The 23,661-nt window shown below is 43.1% G+C and overlaps 1 protein-coding gene across 1 annotated transcript in view; it reads right to left on the bottom strand.

Annotated features, from left to right (window-relative positions):
* LOC139377381 (transmembrane inner ear expressed protein-like) overlaps positions 1-23,661 on the bottom strand; it is a 32,155-nt gene that overhangs the window by 4,971 nt on the left and 3,523 nt on the right. The window contains exons 2-3 of the mRNA XM_071120407.1: positions 5,412-5,529; positions 3,902-4,051 (exon numbers count right to left, since the gene is read on the bottom strand). Of these exons, the coding sequence (XP_070976508.1) occupies positions 3,902-4,051; positions 5,412-5,529 (268 nt within the window). The remainder of the gene's footprint in view (positions 1-3,901; positions 4,052-5,411; positions 5,530-23,661) is intronic.

The following is a 23,661-nucleotide window of genomic DNA, read 5'->3' as shown; positions in this document are numbered from 1 at the left end:
CTCCGACCGCAAGGCACTGCAGAGGGTAGTGCGTATGGCCCAGTACATCACCGGGGCCAAGTTGCCTGCCATCCAGGACCTCTGAACCAGGAGGAAGGCCCTAAAAATGGTCAAAGACTCCATCCATTCTAGTCATAGACTGTTCTCTCTGCTATCGCACGGCAAGCGGTAGCTGAGCGCCAAGTCTAGGTCCAAAAGGCTTCTACCCCAAAGCCATAAGACTCCTGAACAGCTACCCAGACTATTTGCATTGCCCCCCCCTCCCCTATTTTACGCTGCTGCAACTCTCTGATTATTATCTATGCATAGTCATTTTAACTCTATCTACATGTTCATGTTACCTCAATTACCTTGACTAACCTGTACCCTTGCACATTGACGCTGTACCGGTACCCCCTGTATATAGCCTCACTACTGTTATTTTTACCGCTGCTCTTTAACTATTTATTTACATTTTTTACTTATCTATTTTTTTTTTTTACTTAACACTTGTTTTTCTTAAAACTGCATTGTTGATTAAGGGCTTGTATAAGTAAGCATTTTCACTGTAAGGGGTACACCTGTTGTATTCGGCGCATGTGACAAATCAAATTTGATTTGATTTGATATTCCAGACCTATGTATGTCCATGTAAGCCTGTGTGATACTTCAAGAGGACAGATGGGCATGGACAGAAACACACCCACCTGGATCAGACAGAAAGACAGAGATAAATGACAAGTAAATTATGTCAGTGACCCCTAACCTTAGACGTGGATGAACTTGACATGGTGTGCAGGCATTTCCCCCCCCCCCCCCCATACTAAAACATGCGATTCAACTAATAATTAAGACATTGTTGGTGCAAGGTTGAGAAAGAAAAGCCTGTGTACCTTGTAGCTCTCCAGGACCAGGGTTGGTTGTCATGGGTGTTACTGTATAAGCTTACATAAAAGATCATAGATGTGTTTATACAAAGCCAAGATTACAGATTGAGTCAGAGAAGGAGAAAGAGAGAAATGAATAAACAACGAGTGACAGCCATAGGCATGCAACATCAACGTCAGAAGCCTTAAGATTCATCTCTACTTTTTCATCATCCACATTTGCAGTTCTGTGTCCAATGTACAATCAATGTATTATCCACAAGGACGAGTATATCAACAAAGAGCATTTGAAGTATGTAACACATGCAACTATTACTCTTCAGCAGGCAAGATTCTCCACAATGTCAATGCCATTCTTTCTAGGAAGTAGCGATGAATGCTGATCTATTAAGTTAACTATTGTATTCAACTATTCAATGCTTTTCTGTGATTTACTGAATCCTGAGCTGCATGTTCCAATGTTCCCTCTAGTGGATAGCCCTCTTCGTCAGAATATAAATAGGAATGTGGAAAGAGGGAAGGTGAGAAGAGATAAGGAAGAGGAGAAGGAGAGAGGTAATCCAGTCTCAGGTTGAGTGAGGGGGGAAGGAGAGAGGAGAAGGAGGGAGGAATGTCATCCCGTCTCGGGCTGAGTGAGGGAGCCAGTGAGCTCCTCCTCCTCTCTCACCACTGGGAGCTGGCTGCTGCTGGCGCTGCGAGCCTGGACCTGCTCAGAGACCGTCGAGAGGGACACAGTGTCCGGGAGAGCTGGAGGGACAGGATGAAGAGGAAGAGAGGGCGGAGGGGGGGGTACAAAGAGGTCAGGGAGGAGAGAGAGGGGGAGGAAAATGGGGAGGATGAAGAGGGAGGTGGAAGAAGAGGAAGGAAAGGGAATAACTCAAGGAAGACAGGATCAAAGAAAGGGTTTGGAGAGGAAGGTACAGGTCAAAGGGAAGGGATAGGGTTGGAAGATGAAAGATTGAAGGAGGAAGAAGTCAAAGAGAAGGCATGAAAGTTAGAACCGTTGAAAAGGAAGAGACCGACACTGACATAGAGGCCCTATAATTAAAGCTATGCTGTAAAGCCAATGGAAGTTTAGATATCCTATATTCCCGTGGTCCGCTGTAGCTCAGTTGGTAGAGCATGGTGCTTGCAACATCAGTATAGTTGGATCAATTTCCGGGACCACCCATCTGTAAAATGTATGCACGCATGACTAACATGCTGACCACACCGCTAGCGTCGCGTGTGCGAGCGTTGCAAAATAAATGTACACATACATGTTATTCAATCATTGCACCCACACTGCTCGCGCGCGCCAACGAGCACTGAGTTGCTAAAAAAGAGTCAGTTCTATTTGTGACACTTAACGAGGTGCAAGTCCTGCCTCTCCCATCTTCTCATTGGTTTATAGAAGCAGATACAAAAGAAGAACAGGGTGGTTGTGGTAATTCACTTTATTATGAAAGTTAGATGCCAATAGCCATATAAAGTCCAAAGAAGAAAAAGGAGGAGAGATGACTAGAAACAATTCGGATGACCGTTTTATGTGTGGATTAATTGTCGGAGTAGAGGACCTTGTGCATTTCAGGTAAAATAACAACTCAACATTTATATCCCAGGACAAATTAACTAGCAACAGCAAGCTAGCTAAATAGGACAAATTAGCTAGCAACTGCAAGCTATCTAGCTAAATTGCCATAAATGTTTAATGCTTTTCGACCTGTACCCAAATTAATATAATTGGTTCAAAGTTTGTTTTGATATTTCAACCTGTGTGCCGTGATCACATTTGGTGTGTAGGGACAAAATCCATTTGCGCATGATGCCGCACGCGCACATCCGGTCTGGGCATGGTATAAGTCGCTTTAGACAAATGTGTGTGCTAAATGGCATATATTATTTATGCACAGTGTACAAAACATTAGGAACACCTTGGTAGTATTCCACTGGCCCATTTTGACTCCAATGCTTCCCACTGTTGTGTCAAGTTGGCAGAATGTCCTTTGGGTGGTGGACCATTCTTGATACACACAGGAAACCCAGCAGCATTGCATTTCTTGACACACTCAAACTGGTACAAACTGATCAATTATTTGTCTTGCCCATTCACCCTCTGAATGGCACACACAATAAACAATCCATATCTCAATTGTCTCAAGGTCTAAATATCCTTATTTAGCCTGTCTCCTCTCCTTCATCTACACTGATTGAAGTGGATTCAACATGTGACATCAATAAGGGCTCATAACTTTCACCTGGACTCGCCGTGTCAGTCTATGTCACGGAAAGAGAATGTGTTCCTAATGTTTTGTACACTCAGAGTATATTTTACTGTATTCATTCATCCAGAGAGGTTTTTTTTTATCACCCTGTGAGGACAAGACTATGTTGACTCAATCTACATCTTCAATCATATAAGACAGGGAAATATGCCACCTTAAACTAATTCAAAACACTGGTTGCATCCAGAGTGTCAGACAAAGATCTGTGTTATCCGTCGGAAATAAGAGAAAAATATATCTTAGCTCCGCATGGTTAGAGTGTGATGACTCATTAGCGTAATGTGATGAAATCTGAGAGAAACATTCAAACTAATGAATACAAAAGCTGTCAGGGGCCCATTCATGTTAAAACCCTGTCAAGCCACTATTGATCTCCTGCTTTATCAAAAGGCCTAGCAGGTGACATTTCATCAATAGCATATAAAACTCGCCCAGCAGTTCCCTGTCTACTCTCCTTTGAAAAACTCTCTGAAATCAAACACAGGGTAGTTCTTAAGAGTAGAGTAAGTAAATAAAAGGTGCACACATCTCTAGTTGAGGTGCTTACTAATGGAAGGTAAATGTTACAAATTAAAAAATAAGTCTCACACTTTAATCTAGCCTTGCTGTGGGACGTTGAGAGTAGGGACTTTTGTCATAGGGAGTAGGGATGTCCTAAAATGTACACCACACCTAGGTCCTAGGGACTTTTGTCATAGGGAGTAGGGATGTCCTAAAATGTGCATCGCACTGTTGTTGAGGTAGAGAGGGTCTGAGAAGTGCATCACTTACCTCCTGGGATCTCTGTGAGCTCGTTGAGAGGAGGCACAGTCTCCAGTGTGTTGGCGTAGTCCTTAGCTGCTACTCTCTGAGCATGTCGCGCCTCAATCTCCTTCTTCGTCCGGGGGATACGGCATTTGAAGATGCAGCATAGGGTGATGACTTGCAAATGGAGAAGGTGGGCGAGAAAGAGAGAGATAAAAGATAAATGTATTTCCCATGTGGAATATTATTTGCTTGTATCTGAAGTACAAATGGATATGTATTGAACTAGACACTACTGTCACATAACAGTTTTACTGCTATTAGCATTTACAGTGGGCTACAAAGTACTTGGACAGTGAACCATTTTTTTGTGTTGCTTTGGCTCTGTACTCCAGCACTTTGGATTTTAAATGATACATCCCTTCATTTGAAGGGGCCAAAAATATTGGGACAAATTCAATTACTTCACGTTTGACTATCTGGTCCCACGTTCTTAGCCCGCAATGACTACATCAAGGTTGTGTCTCTACAAACTTGTTGGATGCATTTGCTGTTTGTTTTGGTTGTGTTTCAGATTATTTTGTGCCCAATAGAAATGTAGAAATGTATTGTGCCATTTTGGAGTCACTTTTATTGTGAATAAGAATAGAATATGTTTCTAAACACTTCTACATTCATGTGGATGCTACCATGATTACGGATAATCCTGAATGAATTGTGAATAATGATGAGTGAGAAGGTTACAGCTGCACAAATATCATACCCCCCCCCCCCAAAAAAAAAAAATGCCAACCTCCCATATAACTGTAATGGTGAGAGGTTAGCATGTCTTCGGGGTATGATATTTGTGCGTCTAACTTTCTCACTCATCATTGTTCACGATTCATTTAGGACTATCATTTCAAATCCAAAGTTCTGGAGTACAGAGCCAAATCAACAATGAAAAAAATGGTCACTTTCCCAATACTTTTGGAATTAGCTGTATATTACTGTATAGTGACACTTCAATATCAGATATTATCAGACCACTTTCCTTTTTGTTGATTCGGTCTCTGTCATGACATGGTTGTGTTATTACTGTTTAGATGTCCGATGAGTTATGACTAAAATAGCATGTCATTTTTGTCTTGTGTACTGTTGGCCTCCTCCTGCCCTTATTGAACCATGCATCCACCATGTGGTCGATAAAACAAACATAAACCGACAATACCATGACCATTTGGAGCCCTCCCTCACAATAACCATCATGACAATTCAGCAAATTATATGCATTTCCATGTATCATGCGATCTATCTGTTCGGTATGCAAACTAGTTGGACTATGCAGACAAATAGCTGAGCCGAAGCATTGTTCCTTGACTGACGGACTAATTTGTACATAAATTTTTACTAATGTGATTTAAAGAAATAGAATTGGACGATGGAGGATTGATGTGAAAATCCTAGGTGTTTGTATATTTATGTAAATATTCATTTCATAAATAGTCTTGAATGTCTGGCAGATATACTACTATGACAGGTTTGGAGAAATACTTACTGACTGCTAGAATAAACATAGAGAAGATACCAATGACTTGCCATAACCGCAGTCCCCAGAATACGACTGTTTCTGAAGTGACTGGGTCTGGCTTCTTTGGGGGATCTGTCGGTAAAAGCTGTAGGAGGGAAAAAAAGAGACAATATTTGTGTCATTATCGTGTCATCTAGACAGGTACTCTTCAAATCACTCTGCTGTTTGATAGTCTTCACGACAGTTAGTTAAATGCTATTTGGACCAATACCGCAATTGATGCAAATATCAATCTGATTGAGAGAATAATATTCTTCTCCTCCGCTCAGTTTCTGAAGAGACACACGGTGGCAAGACAATTGGAGGAAAGGCAGAGGTGTAAAAGAAAAATTGATGTCACTGTAAGGATATGGAAAACCCTGAGACAGGGAAGAAGGGCTTGGCTTGGGATAAAACCCTGAAATAGAGGATTTCGTGGATCACGCAGAATGTGAAACATGCCAAGTCGGGTGTTATCACTCATGATGTCTTAGTCCTCTGAATATGTCAGTCAACCTGATGACACTAGTGGGGGAGTGCTACCACCTTAAGCCTAAAAAATGAACTTAAATCTGTCTCAAAAACCATCTCAACAATGGAGAACAATGGGTTGAAATGGAAAGATGACTGTCTGAAAAAGCTAAAGGGACAACAAAACAACAGCTTTTTAACTGAGCAAGAACATAAAAGCACAAAATAGACCAATCTCTTTGAACACTAGACACTGTCTCCTGTCTTGTTTCCAATTTGAATTGTTATGTCGACTCTTTCACCTTTTTCATAACTTTGGCTGAAAAGCTGGTAATACAGTGCTGGAAAGCCACGGGATGCTGCAAAATACCGCAAGAACATAATACAAACAAAATAATTGTCTCACTGAGTAAATGGCAATGATCTAGGAAAATGAATCACACATCATGGGCACAAAGAGTGAAGGTTAAAAAAAGGGGAAGACTTTAATGAATATTGTCTACCCCACACATATAGATGTTTGATCTTAATTTTACCAGTTTTGTTGCAGGAGTAAAATTATCTTGCAGAAGGAGGATTTGATTATTCAACGAACAAGTGAACATTTCCAACAAGGACATTTGTTTTGATAGGCTACAGATAGGCTATAGTTTAGGTGTGAGATTTAAGGGAGAGAAAGAGACTTGCAGTTTTTTTGTGAATTTATGTAGATTGTGAGGCTCATTTAAATTTCCTAGGGATGATTTAAATAATGCTGACTGGGGTTTCGTACTGTTGGTCAAACTACTCATACACAGTCGAAGACGCATTATGAAGAAGCTATAAATATTAAACAACAAGACATTAATCAAGAAAGATAAGATAGCAACGCTCTCAGATCTTCCTCAACGTTTGTAGCCCACATCCTTGACATCACAATTAGACTACAATCCGAGGTTTATGCTGTATTATTAAGAAACCTAATTTGGATGAATTCAAAGCCCTGGTGTCAAGCCTTAGAGACCCCATGAGGTCTTTTTATTTTATTTGTAAATCTTCACTAATACATTTCAAATAAATCACTGTGTGTGTATTTATTTCATAAAATCCAAAGTGATTTTTGATCATTTCATTGAGCCTGTAATTGCCGTTGAAATGCTCAGTCTGATTGTGTGGGCGTGTTGATACAAATGTAAATATATTTACATACACAGCCCTGATTGGCGGATATGATTGTCTAGACTCTAGAGCAGTGGTTCTAAAACTTTTTATAGTCCCATACCCTTCAAACATTCAACCTCCAGCTGCTTACCCCCTCTAGCACCAGGGTCAGCGGACTCTCAAATGTTTTTTTGCCATCATTATAAGCCTACCACACACACACACTATACGATACATTTAGTCAACATAAGAATGAGTGTGAGGTTTTGTCACAACCCGGCTTGTGGGAAGTGACAAAGAGCTCTTGTAGGACCAGGGCACAAATAATAATACAATAATAATCAACATTTTGCTCTTTATTTAGCAATCTTACATACAAAAATTGTGAATCACTCACCACAGGTCATTTCCCACACACAGTCTGTGCTTGTATTTTATTTTCATGCTAGTGCTGGCCGAGAATCCACTCTCAAATAGGTACGTGGTTGCAAAGGGCATCAGCGATTTAAGAGCGCGATTTGCCAATACTCTGAGCGCAGACCTATCCAGAAATCTGTCAGTGGCTTCTGATTAAATAACATTTTCACAGAATATCTTGTTGCTATTTCGATGAGGCTCCATTGTTGAGATATCAGTAAGTGGACTGGAGTCATGGCATGAAAGGGATAACGAATCCAGATCAAATCAAATTGTATTTGTCACATGCGCCAAATACAATAGGTATTTCACCTTACAGTGAAATGCTTTCTTGCAAGCCCTTAACCAACAATGAGGTTTAAAGAAAATACCTACAACAAACAAAAAAAAAATACAAAAAGTTAGAGATAAGAATAACAAATAATTAAAGAGCAGCAGTAAATAACAATAGCGAGACTCTACACAGGGGAGACTCTACACAGGGGGTACCTGTACAGAGTCGATGTGCGGGGCACCGGTGTCGAGGTAATTGAGGTAATATGTACATGTAGGTTGTCACGACTTCCGCTGAAGTTGGTCCCTCTCCTTGTTCGGGCGCGTTCGGCGGTCGACTTCGCTGGTTTTCTAGTTGACACCGATCCACGTTTCATTTTCCATGTGTTTTTGTCTTTATTGTACACACCTGGTTTCCATTCCGTAATTATTGTTCCCTATTTAACCCTCGGGTTCCCCCATGGTTTTGTGTGTGTTTGTTCATGTTTATTTGTCTATATTTTGTGAAATAGACTATTTGTCTCTTTCTTGGAATATTGTTTTGTTCTTGAGTAAAGTTACGGAATATACTCATCTCTGTGTCCTGCGCCTGACTCCGCATCACCTGCATCACCTAGACACTTGACAGAAACACGCAGCAAGAATGGAGTCAGCAGGTGCACCCAGCCCTCCTTTTCCTGTGGAGGAGCGCGTCCAGCAGCACAGGACCATGTTGCAAAGTCTCGGCACAGCCATGGATTGCGTGCTGTAAACCATGGAGCGATGGGAGACAGGGGTTATTCCAGCAACCCCATCATCACCACACCAACCCACAACACTGTCCGCCCCTCCTTCACCTGGACCCAGTGAGATTCGGCTTGCGCTCCCGAGGGAATATGATAGGACGACTGCCGGGTGCCAGGGCTTCTTACTGCAGCTGGAGCTCTACCTGGCGACTGTCCACCAGGCTCCTTTGGGACGCGAGTGTGTGTCCGCCCTCATCTCCTGTCTATTCGGGACAGCACTTGAGTGGGCCAACGCCATCTGGGGAAAGGACGACGCGGCGTCGGGCCACTATGAGGATTTCACCCTCCGCTTCCGGGCGGTCGTTGATCATCCACCTGAGGGTAGAGTGGCGGGGGAACGCTTGTTTCATCTCAGACAGGGGATGAGGAGCGCACAAGACTTTGCACTGGACTTCCGAACCCTGGCTGCCGGCGCGGTGCCGGCGCGGGATGGAATGACAGGGCCCTGATCGACCATTACCGGTGTAGGCTACGAGAGGATGTTCATTGGGAGCTGGCCTGCAGGGACACCACCCTTACATTCGACCAGTTGGTAGACCTATACATCCGGCTGGACAACCTGTTGGCCACCCGTGGACGTCCGGATCGGGGTCCATCAGTTCCATCCCCCAGCACCTCCGATCCGACACCTATGGAGCTAGGAGGTGCTGCGCTGAGGGGGACCGGAGGGGGGCCTTTCCCTGCACCACCTGTGGCCGCAGAGGGCACACTGCTGGTAGGTGCTGGGGAGGTTCCCAAGGGAGTCGAGGCAGCAGGCAGGGCACTGTCGGACCACCCCAGGTGAGTAGGCACCAAACTCACCAAGAGCTCCCTGTTGCTCACATGTTTGTGTTTATAGAATTTCCTGTTTATAGAGTTTTGCACGCATTCCCAGCATACAACTTTATTGACCGTTCATTTGCACAGGGGATCCCTATTGTTGGTGTTGATATGCCCTTCCCTGTGCACGCCTTAGATGGTCATCCATTAGGGTCAGGGCTGATTAGGGAGGCCACCACTCCACTATGTATGATAACGCAGTGGGGTCATGAGGAGAGAATTAGGATCTTCCTTATTGATTCTCCTGCATTTCTCATGGTGCTGGGCCTTCCCTGGTTGGCCTATCATGACCCCACTATTTCGTGGCAACAGAGGGCTCTCAAGAAATGGAGGGAGGAGTGTAGGTGTTTCCATCGGTGCGACTACAGAGGAGAGTCCAGACCAGGTCTCCACCGTGCACATCCTTTGGCTCAACTACCACCCCATCGACGGGGGGATTGTGCGATAAATCTCCTGGTAGACGCAGCACTTCCCAGGTGTCACGTGTATCCCATGTCACAGGAGGAGACGGCGGCTATGGAAACATGTGTCACGAATCTCTGGGCAGGGATACATTCAGCCTTCCACTTCACCTGCCTCCTTTTTGTGAAGAAGAAGGACGGAGGTTTATGCCCGTGTATTGACTACGAGGTATCAATCAGATCACTGTGAGGTGCAGTTACCCGCTGCCTCTCATAGCCGGTGCGATCGAGTCAATGCACGGGGCGTGCTTCTTCACAAAATTGGATCTCAGGAGCGCTTACAATCTGGTGCATATCCGGTAGGGGGATGAGTGGAAGACGACATTTAGTACCACCTCTGGGCACTATGAGTACCTCGTCATGCCGTACGGGTTGATGAATGCTCCATCAGTCTTCCTGGCCTTTGTAGACAATATTTTCCGGGACCTGCACGGGCAGGGTGTAGTGGTGTATATCGACGACATTGTCCCTGGTGCGCAGGGTGCTTGGTCGACTGTTGGAGCATGACCTGTACGTCAAGGCTGGGAAATGTCTGTTCTTCCAACAGTCCATCTCCTTCCTAGAGTACTGCCTTTCCACGTCAGGGTTGGATATGGAAAGTGACCTTATTTCAGCCGTGCGTAATTGACTGACTCCAACCACGGTAAAGGAGGTGCAGCGGTTCTTAGGGTTTGCCAACTACTACCGGAGGTTTATCGGGGCTTTGGCTCCCATTACCTCTGCTTAAGGGGGGACCGGTGCGACTGCAGTGGTCAGCTGAGGCGGACAGGGCTTTTGGGACCGGGAGCTGTTGGCTGCCGTAAAGTCTCTGAAGGCATGAAGGCATTGGCTTGAGGGGGCTAAACACCCTTTCCTCATCTGGACTGACCACCGCAATCTGGAGTACATCCGGGCGGCGAGGAGACTGAACCCTGATCCATTTTGTTTTCACCCTATCTTAGAGACCAGGTTCCCAGAACGCTAAGGCAGACACACTGTCCCGGGATGTATGACACAGAGGAGCGGCCCATGGATCCCACTCCCATACTTCTGGCTTCTTGCCTAGTGGCACCGGTGGTGTGGGAGCTGGACGTGGACATCGAGTGGGCGTTACGTACAGAGCCCACTCCTCCCCAGTGTCCAGTTGGGCGTCTGTACGTTCCGTCTGCTGTCCGTGACTGTTTGATCTATTGGGTCCACACGTCATCCTTCTCTGTTCATCCTGGCATCGGTCGGACAGTGCGCTGTCTTAGTGGGAAGTACTGGTGGTCTCCCTTGGCTAAGGACGTGAGAGTTAATGTTTCCTCCTGCTCGGTTGTGCGCCCAGTGCAAGGCACCTAGACACCTAACCAGAGAGAAATTACAACCCCTACCCATTCCACAACGGCCGTGGTCACGCCTATCGGTGGATTTCTTGACGGATCTTCCTCCGTCACAGGGAAACACCACGATCCTGGTCATTGTGGATCGGTTTTCTAAGTCCTGCCGTCTTCTTCCTTTGCTCGGTCTCCCTACGTCCCTCCAGACTGCGGAGGCCCTGTTCACCCACGTCTTCCGGCACTACGGGTGCCTGAGGATATAGTTTCTGATCGGGGTCCCCAGTTCATGTCCAGGGTCTGGAGGGCATTTATGGAACATCTGGGGTCTCAGTCAGCCTTACCTCAGGTTTTCACCCCGAGAGTAACGGGCAGGTGGAGAGAGTTAACCAGGTTTCTGCGGTCCTACTGCCAGGACCGGCTGGGGGAGTGGGTGGCTTTTATCCCCTGGGCAGAGATGGCCCAATACTCACTTTGCCACTCCTCCACTAACCTATCTCCTTTGCAGTGCGTACTAGGTTTTCAGCCGGTTCTGGCACCGTGGCATCAGAGCCAGATCGAGGCACCTGTGGTGGATGAGTGGTTTCGGCGCTCGGAGGAGATATGGGACACTACCCATGTGCACCTGCAACGGGCCATCAGGTGACAGAAGGCGAGCGCCGACCGCCACCGCAGTGAGGCGGGGGACGGGGTTCTGACTCTCGACCCGAAACCTGCCCCTCCGCCTGCCCTGCCGGAAGCTGGGTCCGCAGTTTGTGGGGCCATTTAAAGTCCTGAGGAGACTGAACAAGGTTTGTTATAGGTTACAGCTCCCCCTGATTACAGTATTAACCCCTCGTTCCATGTGTCTCTGCTCAGGCCGGTGGTGGCTGGTCTGCTCAAAGAATCTGAGGTGCGGGAGTGCGTACTGGGCCGTACTCACTACCCTCTGTAGTGCCTTGCGGTCGGAGGCCGAGCAGTTGCCATACCAAGCAGTGATGCAACCTGCCAGGATGCTCTCGATGGTGCAGCTTTAAACCTTTTGAGGATCTGAGGACCCATGACAAATATTTTCAGTCTCCTGTGAGGGAATAGGTTTTGTCTTTCCCTCTTCACGGCTGTCTTGATGTGCTTGGACCATGTTAGTTTGTTGGTGATGTGGACACCAAGGAACTTGAAGCTGTCAACCTGCTCCACTACAGGCCCGTCAATGAGAATGGGGGCATGCTGGTTCATCCTTTTCCTGTAGTCCACGATAATCTCCTTTGTTTTGATCCCGATGAGGGAGAGGTTGTTGTCCTTGTCTCTGACCAAGTCTCTGACCTCCTCCCTATATGCTGTCTCATCATTGTTGGTGATCAGGCCTACCACTGTTGTTTCATCAACAAACTTAATGATGGTGTTAAAGACGTGCCTGGCCATGCAGTCATGAGTGAACAGGGAGTACAGGAGGGGACTGAGCATGCACCCCTGAGGGTTTCCCGTGTTGAGGATCATTGTGGCGGATGTTTTGTTAGATGCCCTTACCACCTGGGTGTGGCCCGTCACGAAGTCCAGGATCCAGTTGCAGAGAGAGGTGTTTAGTCCGAGGGTCCTTAGCTCAGTGATGAGCTTTGAGGGCACTATGGTGTTGAACGCTGAGCTGTAGTCAATGAATAGCATTCTCACATAGGTGTTCAGTTACAGTTGAAGTCGAAAGTTTACATACACTTAAGATGGAGTCATTAAAACTCGTATTTCAACCACTCCACAAATATATTGTTAACCAACTATAGTTTTGGCAAGTCGGTTAGGACATCTACTTTGTGCATGACACAAGTCATTTTTCCAATAATTGTTTACAGATAGATTATTTCATTTATAATCCACTGTATCACAATTGCAGTGGGTCAGAAGTGTACATCCACTAAGTTGACTGTGCATTTAAGCAGCTTGGAAAATTCCAGAAAATTATGTCATGGCTTTAGAAGCTTCTCATAGGCTAATTGACATCATTTGAGTCAATTGGAGGTGTACCTGTGGATGTATTTCAAGGCCTACCTTCAAACTCAGTGTCTCTTTGCTTGACATCATGGGAAAATCAAAAGAAATCAGTCAAGACATCAGATTTTTTTTTTTAGACCCCCACAAGTCTGGTTCGTCCTTGGGAGCAATTTTCAAATGCCTAACGGTACCACATTCATCTGTACAAACAATGGTACGCAAGTATAATCACCATGGGACCACGCAGCTGTCATACCACTCAGGAAGGAGATGCGTTCTGTCTCCTAGAGGTGGTGTGAAAAGTGCAAATTAATCCCAGAACACCAGCAAAGGACACTGTGAAGATGCTGGAGGAAACAGGTACACAAGTATCTAAACCCACAGTAAAACGAGTCCTATATCGACATAACCTGAAAGGCCGCTCCAGCAAGGAAGAAGCCACTGGTCCAAAACCACAATAAAAAAAGCCAGACTACGGTTTGCAACTGCACATGGGGACAAGGATCGTACTTTTTGGAGAAATGTCCTCTGGTCTGATGAAACAAAAATAGAACTGTTTGGCCATAATGACCATCGTTATGTTTGGAGGAATAAGGGAGAGGCTTGGAAGCTGAAGAACACCATCCCAACTGTAAAGCACTGGGCTGGCAGCATCATGTTGTGGGGGTGTTTTGCTGCAGGAGGGACTGGTGCACTTCACAAAATAGATGGCTTCATGAGGATGGAAAATTATGTGGATATAATGAAGCAACATCTCAAGACATCAGTCAGGAAGTTAAAGCTTGGTCGCAAATGGGTTTCCAAATGGACAATGACCCCAACCATACTGCCAAAGTTTTATCCAAAGTTATGGCAAAATGGCTTAAGGACAACAAAGTCAAGATATTGGAGTGGCCATCACAAAGCCCTGACCTCAATCCTATAGAAAATTTGTGGGCAGAACTTAAAAAGCGGATGCGAGCAAGGAGGCCAAACAAACCTGACTCAGTTACACCAGCTCTGTCAGGAGGAATGGGCCAGAATTCACCCAACTTATTGTGGGAAGCGTGTGGAAGGCTACCCAAAATGTTTGACCAAAGTTAAACAATTAACAGGCAATGCTACCAAATATTAATTGAGTGTATGTAAACTTCTGAGCCACTGGGAATGTGATGAAAGAAATAAAAGCTGAAATAAATCATTCTCTCTACTATTATCCTGACATTTCACATTCTTAAAATAAAGTGTTGATCCTAACTGACCTAAGACAGGGAATTTTTACTAGGATTAAATGTCAGGAATTGTGAAAAACTGAGTTCAAATATATTTGGCTAAGGTGTATGTAAACTTCCGACTTCAACTGTTGTTGCTCCTCTTGTCCAGTTGTGAAAATGCAGTGTGGAGTGCAATAGAGATTGCATCATCTGTGGATATGCAAATTGGTGTTGGTCTAGGGTTTTTGGGATAGTGGTGTAGATGTAAGCCATGACCAGACTTTCAAAGAATTTCATGGCTACAGATGTGAGTGCTACGGGTCGGTTGTTATTTAGGCAGGTTACTTTAGTGTTCTTGGGCACAGGGACTATGGTGGTCTGCTTGAAACATGTTAGTATTACAAACTCAGACAGGGAGAGTTTGAAAATGTCAGTTAAGACACCTGCCAGTTGGTCAGTGCATGCTCGTAGTACACGTGCTTGGAGTACACCTGGTAATCCGTCTGGCCCTGCGGCCTTGTGAATGTTGACCTGTTTAAAGGTCTTACTCATATCGGCTGCAGAGAGCGTGATCACACAGTTGTCCTGAACAGCTGATGCTCTCATGCATGTGTCAGTGTTACTTGCCTCAAAGCGAGCAAAGAAGTTATTTAGCTTGTGTGGTAGGCTCGTGTCACTGGGCAGCTCTCGCGTGTGCCTGTGTAATTGTGCACCCAGCTCACTCAGGTGCTTTGTTGTCTGTAAGGTTGAGTTACTTTGCACACAAAAAAATCCTACAATGATGGAAAGACCAGTGTGTTGTCCTTGTTAATTCAGACAGAGAAGAGCTCCAACTTCTTAATCATAGCCTCAATTTTGTGCCGCACATTGAATATAGTTACGGAGAGTCCCTGTAATCCTAGATTAAGACCATCCAGGCGACAAAAAACATCACCCAGATAGCCCAGTCGTGTGAGAAACTCGTCATCATGCAAGCGGTCAAACAAGTGAAACTTATGGTCAGTAAAGAAAACTTTAAGCTTGTCTCTCAATTCAAAAAAATGTGTCAATACTTTGCCCCTTGATTACCAGCAAAAAAAGCGTTACATGGTCGCTGCCCATATCATTGTATAGTGCAGAAAATACACAAGAGTTCAGGGGCCTTGCTTTAACAAAGTTAACCATTTTCACTGTAGTGTCCAAAACGTCTTTCAAGCTGTCAGGCATTCCCTTGGCAGCAAGAGCCATTGATTTTATTAGTCACTCTCACTCATTTTAACATGGCAAAAGTCATGGCAAAATATGTAGAATTTCAGGAAATTTGCTTTACAACTGCAAACAAATTATCTCCACCCCATGGCAAAATGTGTAGAATTGTAGGTAATTAACTGTAAGACTGCATTTTCTTCACTCCACCATCAAGAGGGGCACCACTAAAACGTTTTGCCCGCGCGGTGGGTGGGCCCCCCAACAAAATCTCACCTAGGGCCCCCAAAAGGCTAGGGCCAGCCCTGGAGGTATCCTTCCTGGTGCTCCTCTATCACGCCTTGTTTTGAAGGAACAACAAGCAGGGGATTCATCTAGCAGCCCCATAGTTCATGCGTAAAGATCAATATATCATGGGTCAGGATACGGACACTTATTAAGTTTCCTGTCGTTGTAAACAATCCCACAGAACAATACATCTGGGAAGAGGGCCAAACAAAATGTGTGCATTAGTCAAGATGACTTTCAAGCAAATGGGGCTTTTATGTGAAATATTAGATAACTATTTATTTTTTGAAATTCAGAGTGCAATAATTGAAACATTCACAGAAGGATATCCTTTCAGCAAAAACAATTTCTATAGATTTTTTTTCAGTACAATTTGATTGAACTTGGCAAGGAGGATTCAAGTGTCTGTGCTTTTCCAATAACAATCAAAATGGAATATTACAGTAAACCATTTGACCAGTGCAATGTCATGTAAACGGTCATAAAAACCAGATGGGAACAATGTATAACTTCGACCTTATCAAAACGTTGATTGACTATCGTCCTGTGGCGTTAACTTCCGTCGGTGTGGTCTCACGTCTCAGGTCTCATGTGGATGGAGCCATTGGACACAATACAGTTTGTATACAGGAAGAACAGATTAGTCGACGATGCAGTACCGACGGTTTTGCGCAGTGCCGTGAAACACCTGGAGAGGCCTCATTCTTATGTGTGCATCCCTTTCCTTGACTTCTCTGCTTTTAAAACTGCATGCAGCCTCACCTTTTCTGTGACACTCTCCCACCTACAGGTGGACCCCAGTACTACCTTGTGGGCTCTGGACTTCCTGCTGAACAGGGTGCAGTATGTCAAGTTCAACAACACAACATCCCTTCTTCTTTGTACATCTACCGGTTCCCCCCAAGGAATTATCATCTCTCCAGTGCTATTCTTCATATTCACCAATGACCTGAGAGGCTCCGACAGGGACTGCTTGGCAGTGAAATATGCAGATGACACCTCCCTTGTCAACGGCTCAGATAACACACCGCGTTACCAAACAGAAGTAAACAGGGTTCATCACTGGTGCCATGACAACTACCTCACACTCGACATCAACAAAATAAAATAACTGGTCATTGATTTCTAGAGGACGGGAGACCCAGTGAGCCACCTAGTCCTGGGTGGTGAAGAAGTAGAGAGAATGGGGAGTTTGAAGTACCTGGGAACCATCATGAACAGCACATTCTCTTTCAATGGCAATGCTCAGAACATCAATAAAAATGGCAACAATGATTGTATCTCCTCTTGGTTTATCTATTTCTCTCTCCCCCTCTCTCTCTCTAGAGAATAGAGAACACTTGCTGAATGGTCAAATAAATTGTAGTCAAAGCTTTTCCTTTAGGCTTTTTATAGAAAAATAAGTTGTGGATGCTTTGTTAGCAACAGACAACAATAAATCCACAGGGGCCGATCAATTGGATCCTGGTCTGCTTAAGTGTGCATCGCCCATCATTGTTGGCTCAATAACCCACATTTTTTTATTTAACGTTGTTATCAGGAAATATTCCAAAAGTATGGAAATCAGCTCTTGTCCTGCCACTCCATAAGGGTGGGGATAGTAGTGATGTTAATAATTGTCACCCCATTAGAAGATTCTAGAATATTTGGTAAATGTACAACTTTGCTCTTTTTTATCTGAGAAATGTATTTTGAATGTAAACCAATCAGGGTTTAGGCCTGGGCATAGAAATAGTACAGCAACCACTTTAGTTGTTAATGATCTGGTCAATGCTTTAGACACTAAAATTAAATGTGCTGCTTTGTTTGTGGACCTTTCAAAAGCTTTTGATACTGTTGATCATGCTATTTTATTGAATAAGTTGTCCTCAATAGACCTGAGCTCTGACGCCTGTTCATGGTTTCATGACTATCTTAGTTACAGAACTCAGGCCATCGTGATTGATGGGGTTAAGTCTGAATTTCTTGAAGTGCTTAAAGGTGTACCACAGGGGTCGATTTTGGGACCTGTTCTCTTCACTATTTATAAAAACACCATTGGTCAATCTGTTAAAAAAATGTAAACTTTATCTGTATGCGGATGATGTTATTATGTCGGCTATTGCTCCGACTTTTGATCTGGCTGTCTTAAAACTACCGTCAGATTTTATAGCTGTGCAGGAATTCCTTGCTGATTTAAAACTTGTGTTTAACATGGGCAACACAAAATAGATGTTGTTTTTAAACTCTTGTAAGAATGTTCCAGATGAGCTACATGTTCACTCAATAAATGGTTCTCCAATTGAAGGTGTTTCCGCATATACAGTGGGGCAAAAAAGTATTTAGTCAGCCACCAATTGTGCAAGTTCTCCCACTTAAAAAGATGAGAGGCCTGTAATTTTCATCATAGGTACACTTCAACTATGACAGACAAAATGAGAAAAAACATCCAGAAAATCACATTGTAGGATTTTTATTGAATGTATTTGCAAATTATGGTGGAAAATAAGTATTTGGTCAATAACAAAAGTGTATCTCAATACTTTGTTATATACCCTTTGTTGGCAATGACAGAGGTCAAACGTTTTCTGTAAGTCTTCACAAGGTTCTCACACACTGTTGCTGGTATTTTGGCCCATTCCTCCATGCAGATCTCCTCTAGAGCAGTGATGTTTTGGGGCTGTTGCTGTGCAACACGGACTTTCAACTCCCTCCAAAGATTTTCTATGGGGTTGAGATCTGGAGACTGGCTAGGCCACTCCAGGACCTTGAAATGCTTCTTATGAAGCCACTCCTTCATTGCCCGGGCGGTGTGTTTGGGATCATTGTCATGCTGAAAGACCCAGCCACGTTTCATCTTCAATGCCCTTGCTGATGGTAGGCTTTGTTACTTTGGTCCCAGCTCTCTGCAGGTCATTCACTAGGTCCACCCGTGTGGTTCTGGGATTTTTGCTCACCGTTCTTGTGATCATTTTGGGTGAGATATTGCGTGGAGCCCCAGATCGAGGGAGATTATCAGTGGGTCTTGTATGTTTTCCATTTCCTAATAATTGCTCCCACAGTTGATTTCTTCAAATCAAGCTGCTTACCTATTGCAGATTCAGTCTTCCTAGCCTGGTGCAGGTCTACAATTTTGTTTCTGGTGTCCTTTGACAGCTCTTTGGTCTTGGCAATAGTGGAGTTTGGAGTGTGACTGTTTGAGGTTGTGGACAGGTGTCTTTTATACTGATAACAGGTTCAAACAGGTGCCATTAATACAGGTAACGAGTGGAGGACAGAGGAGCCTCTTAAAGAATAAGTTACAGGTCTGTGAGAGCCAGAAATCTTGCTTTTTTGCAGGTGACCAAATACTTATTTTCCACCATAATTTGCAAATAAATTCATTAAAAATCCTACAATGTGATTTACTGGATTTTTTTTCTCTCATTTTGCTCATTTTACAGGCCTCTCTCATCTTTTTAAGTGGGAGAACTTGCACAATTGGTGGCTGACTAAATACTTTTTTGCCCCACTGTACAGACGTAGGCATTTGGACTGAAATGGATTTGATGTTTAAAAAAACATATAGATGAGCTGGTTAAGAAGGTAAGATTAAATTTGGCTTTTTCTACAGAAACAAATTGTGCTTTTCTCTAAGCAGTAGGAAGCAGATCAGTCAACCATTTTATCTGTTCTTAATTATGGTGATATTATTTATCATTGTGCAGCTGATACTACTCTTAAACCTACCATAGTGCCCTTTGTTTTGTTACAGGTGACAGTTGGGATACTCATAACTGCATCTGATATCAAAATGCTGGCTGGACTTCGCTAAAGACCCGTAGATCTCAACATTACTCCCTTTTTTTTTTTACAAGGCCCTACTTCATAAACTTTCATGTTATCTAACTTTTCTGTTGAAGCATAGACACCTGAGTTGACTAACCCGTTCACAGGATTGGTTAACTCTTGATGTTCCTAGGGTCTCCACCGAGCTAGCTAAATCTACTTTTAGTTTTAATACACTGTATTGTTGGAACAAAATTCTAAGTAATATTCTGGTGGCGTTCAGGCAGATTAGAGTATTGATTGGCAAATTATTTGTAGAGGAATGTACAGTTTACATACACCTTAGTCAAATACATTTGAACTAAGTTTTTCACAAATCCTGACATTTAATCCTAGTAAAAATGCCCTGTCGTAGGTCAGTTAGGATCACCACTTTATTGCAAGAATGTGAAATGTCAGAGTAATAGTAGAGAGAATGATTTATTTCAGCTTTTATTTCTTTCATCACATTCCCAGTGGCTCAGAAGTTACATACACTCAATTAGTATTTGGTAGCATTGCCTTTAAATTGTTTAACTTGGGTCAAACATTTTGGATAGCCTTCCACACGCTTCCCACAATAAGTTGGGTGAATTTTGTCCCATTCCTCCTGACAGAGCTAGTGTAATGGCTGGAGTCAGGTTTGTAGGCCTCCTTGCTCACACACGCTTTTTCAGTTCTGCCCACATATTTTCTATAGGATTGAGGTCAGGGCTTTGGGATGGCCACTCCAATACCTTGACTTTGTTGTCCTTAAGCCATTTTGCCCCAACTTTGGAAGTATGCTTGGGGTCATTGTCCATTTGGAAGACCCATTTGCGACCAAGCTTTAACTTCCTGACTGATGTCTTGAGATGTTGCTTCAATATATCCACATAATTTTCCATCAACATGTCATCTATTTTGTGAAGTGCACCAGCAAAACACCCTCATAACATGATGCTGCCACCCCCATGCTTCACAGTTGAGATGGTGCTCTTCGGCTTGCAAGCCTCCCCCTTATTCCTCCAAACATAACAATGGTCATTATGGCCAAACAGTTCTATTTCTGTTTCATCAGACCAGAGGACATTTCTCCAAAAAAGTACGATCTTTGTCCCCATGTGCAGTTGCAATCCGTAGTCTGGCTTTTTTTATGGCGGTTTTGGAGCAGTGGCTTCTTCCTTGCTGAGAGGCCTTTCAGGTTATGTTGATATAGGACTCGTTTTACTGTGGACATAGATACTTTTGTACCTGTTTCCTCCAGTATCTTCACAAGGTCCTTTGCTGTTGTTCTGGGATTGATTTGTACTTTTCACACCAAAGTACATTCATCTCTAGGAGACAGACCGCGTCTCCTTCCTTTGCGGTATGACAGCTGCGTGGTCCCATGGTGTTTATACTTGCATACTATTGTTTGTACAGATGAACATGGTACCTTCAGGCATTGGGAAATTGCTCCAAATGATGAACCAGACTTATGGAAGTCTACAATTTATTTTCTGAGGTCTTCGCTGATTTCTTTGGATTTTCCCATGATGTCAAGCAAAGAGGCACTGAGTTTGAAGATAGGCCTTGAACTACATCCACAGGTACACCTTCAATTGACTCAAATGATGTCAATTAGCCTATCAGAAGCTTCTAATGTTCTGGAATTTTCCAAGATGTTTAAAGGCACAGTCAACTTAGTGTAGCTAAACTTCTGACCCACTGGAATTGTGATACAGTGAAATATAAGTGAAAAAATCTGTCTGTGTCATGTGTTAATTGTGCAGAGGTGAGAACGGAGTCAGGCGCAGAACACAGAACTGAGTAAAATAACGTAATAAAATAATATAAAATAATAAAATAATAAAATAAAATAATAAATATAAAATAATAAAATATAATAAAATAATCAGCAAAAATAAATCCACGCAGTGCACCAGCACCACCAGTGATGGTCTCAGGTGTCCCAAACCATGATAAGTAAAGTAAGGAAATGGTATGGGATTTTAAGGTACGTGGTATGCTGTTCAGCTAGAATTGTGTAAAAATCTTTAATAAATGACAATATAATTCCATTTGACACGATCACTATTGACCCCACCTGGGATTTAAACTCACAACCTCTTTCTACGCGCTACAAAGTCTGTAGAATTTCAGAAGTCCCCTACACATTCATTATACATTCACCTATAACATATCTCTGCATAGAGCAAAAGAGTGCCATCTGCACTTCTATTTAAGTTACAAGTTAATATGGCAAAAATCTATTTGATTTAATTGACTTATTTCAGCTATTTGAGTTTGGGTTTTCAGTATAGTTGTCTGTTGTTGGTGGGACATATTATTCTGTTTTAATGTTGCTCCTGAATCACTGCGATTAAATATACTTTTTTCTACAGTGTGTTTTTTACAGAGCTGAGATTTACTTTGAAGTCCAAAGTGTAGGAATAGATCTACAGGTGAAATCAGTCACTGATACAGACATGGTGGCGTAGCAGGAAGATCGGAATGCCATGAACCAAGAGGTTGAGAGTTCAAATCCCAGGTTACATAATAATTTATGCATGAATGAACAAACTGTAATCATGTCAAATGTGTAAGTTGAAAACACTTTGTTAAAAGCACTTGGTGTCGGTGTCCCTTGCATTGCCTAAAGACAAAGAGCTGTATCTGGATCAGTGGTTCACCAATCAGTACCATGACCCAACATCCCAAAAAATGTCAGTGGGACCAACTGGGAACTAGACAAAACCTCCAACGGACCATGAGATTATGTCTCTATACCAAGTCCCTCATGTGTAAACACCTATCCAATGAACTCACTGTCCCCATCCCACTTCTGACACCAATGTAGTGAATTTGGGTTAGCTTTGACTTGGACTAGAACCCAATGCCAGCGACGGTCAAGCTAACATCTTAATCGTTAAGCCAACAGGTTGCTAGGTGTTGGGTTAAGGTTGTTTCAATATGAATGAAATGGGTACTTTAATACAATTATTGTGAATACTCATGTTAATATAATAGTTTGATTAATTAAAATGTTGACATGCTTTGCAAGAAGAACGATTTTCCTTTAATTCCTGTTTACATGGACACATCTGAAATCAGGCTTCCCGATGGGACTTTGATAAATTCAGAAAATTGCCAATCAAAATAAATGTTCTACCACAGCAGCCATGTAGTCGGACATTATGTGAAAACTATTTCTAATATGCATACTGTCAGTTTTTCCAAACTTCACTTTTGCAAAAAAAAGGAGACTTGCGCTGCTGGTACAAGCACATGTGCAGATCAAATACACCGCTGGAGCTCCGATCAGGGGATTTATACATCCTTGCAATTTGAAAGATTGCTCAGAAATCCAGTTTTTTTAATTGGTGTATGCTTACCTCGATTATGACCTTCTGCCGATTACGATAAGCAGAGTACGGTCTTCACATGACTAAAGCCATAATCAGTTTAACCCTCAACTACTAATATATTTTACATACATGATTTATTTTTTTGGGGGGGGGGTCAAAATTATCACAGGAGGCCTCCCGGGTGGTGCAGTGGTCTAGGGCACTGCATCGCAGTGAAATAAAATGTTAGAAAACCGTGTGTTATTTTAGCAAAATGACAGTTAATGTTGATACCAGGTAAAACAAAATATAATTTCCCCCTCATATAATGTGCATCTTCTTTTCAAAGTACAATCCACGTTAGTACTAAAATCCAGATTTAATAACATCATTTGATTGTCATATTATCATATTGATGTGGTAAACACGACTGCCATTTAAAGGGGCAGTACACCAAAATGTTTAATATACTTCATTTTATTGACAAAAAGTGATTCATCCATTGATGAAGACAATGACCAAAAATATGGCTTAGTTTTCTTTATTTACTTACCCCACAGTGAGCATTAGCATCGCTGCTAGTGAAACAATGGGAGTGGTAGGGCCTAGGCAGGATGCTTAAAAAAGCATCAACAAGCATGCCCAAAATACCATAAGTTGCACATATATAATATAAGAGGGAGGGTATTATTCTTATTTTCCATAGAATAACTATTTTACGGAGAATGCACACCAATACAGCACTACAGTATGTGTACATTCAGAGGTTATGTCACGCCCTGACCTATTTTGGTTTGGTCATGGTGTGAGTTGGGGTGGGTATTATACATTCTATTATTTGTATTTCTATGTTTT

This window comes from Oncorhynchus clarkii, chromosome 20 (genome assembly GCF_045791955.1).
Source record: "Oncorhynchus clarkii lewisi isolate Uvic-CL-2024 chromosome 20, UVic_Ocla_1.0, whole genome shotgun sequence".
Lineage (NCBI taxonomy): Eukaryota > Metazoa > Chordata > Actinopteri > Salmoniformes > Salmonidae > Oncorhynchus > Oncorhynchus clarkii.
The sequence above is the reverse complement of the archived record's forward strand: the minus strand, read 5'-3'. Positions and strand labels throughout refer to the sequence as shown.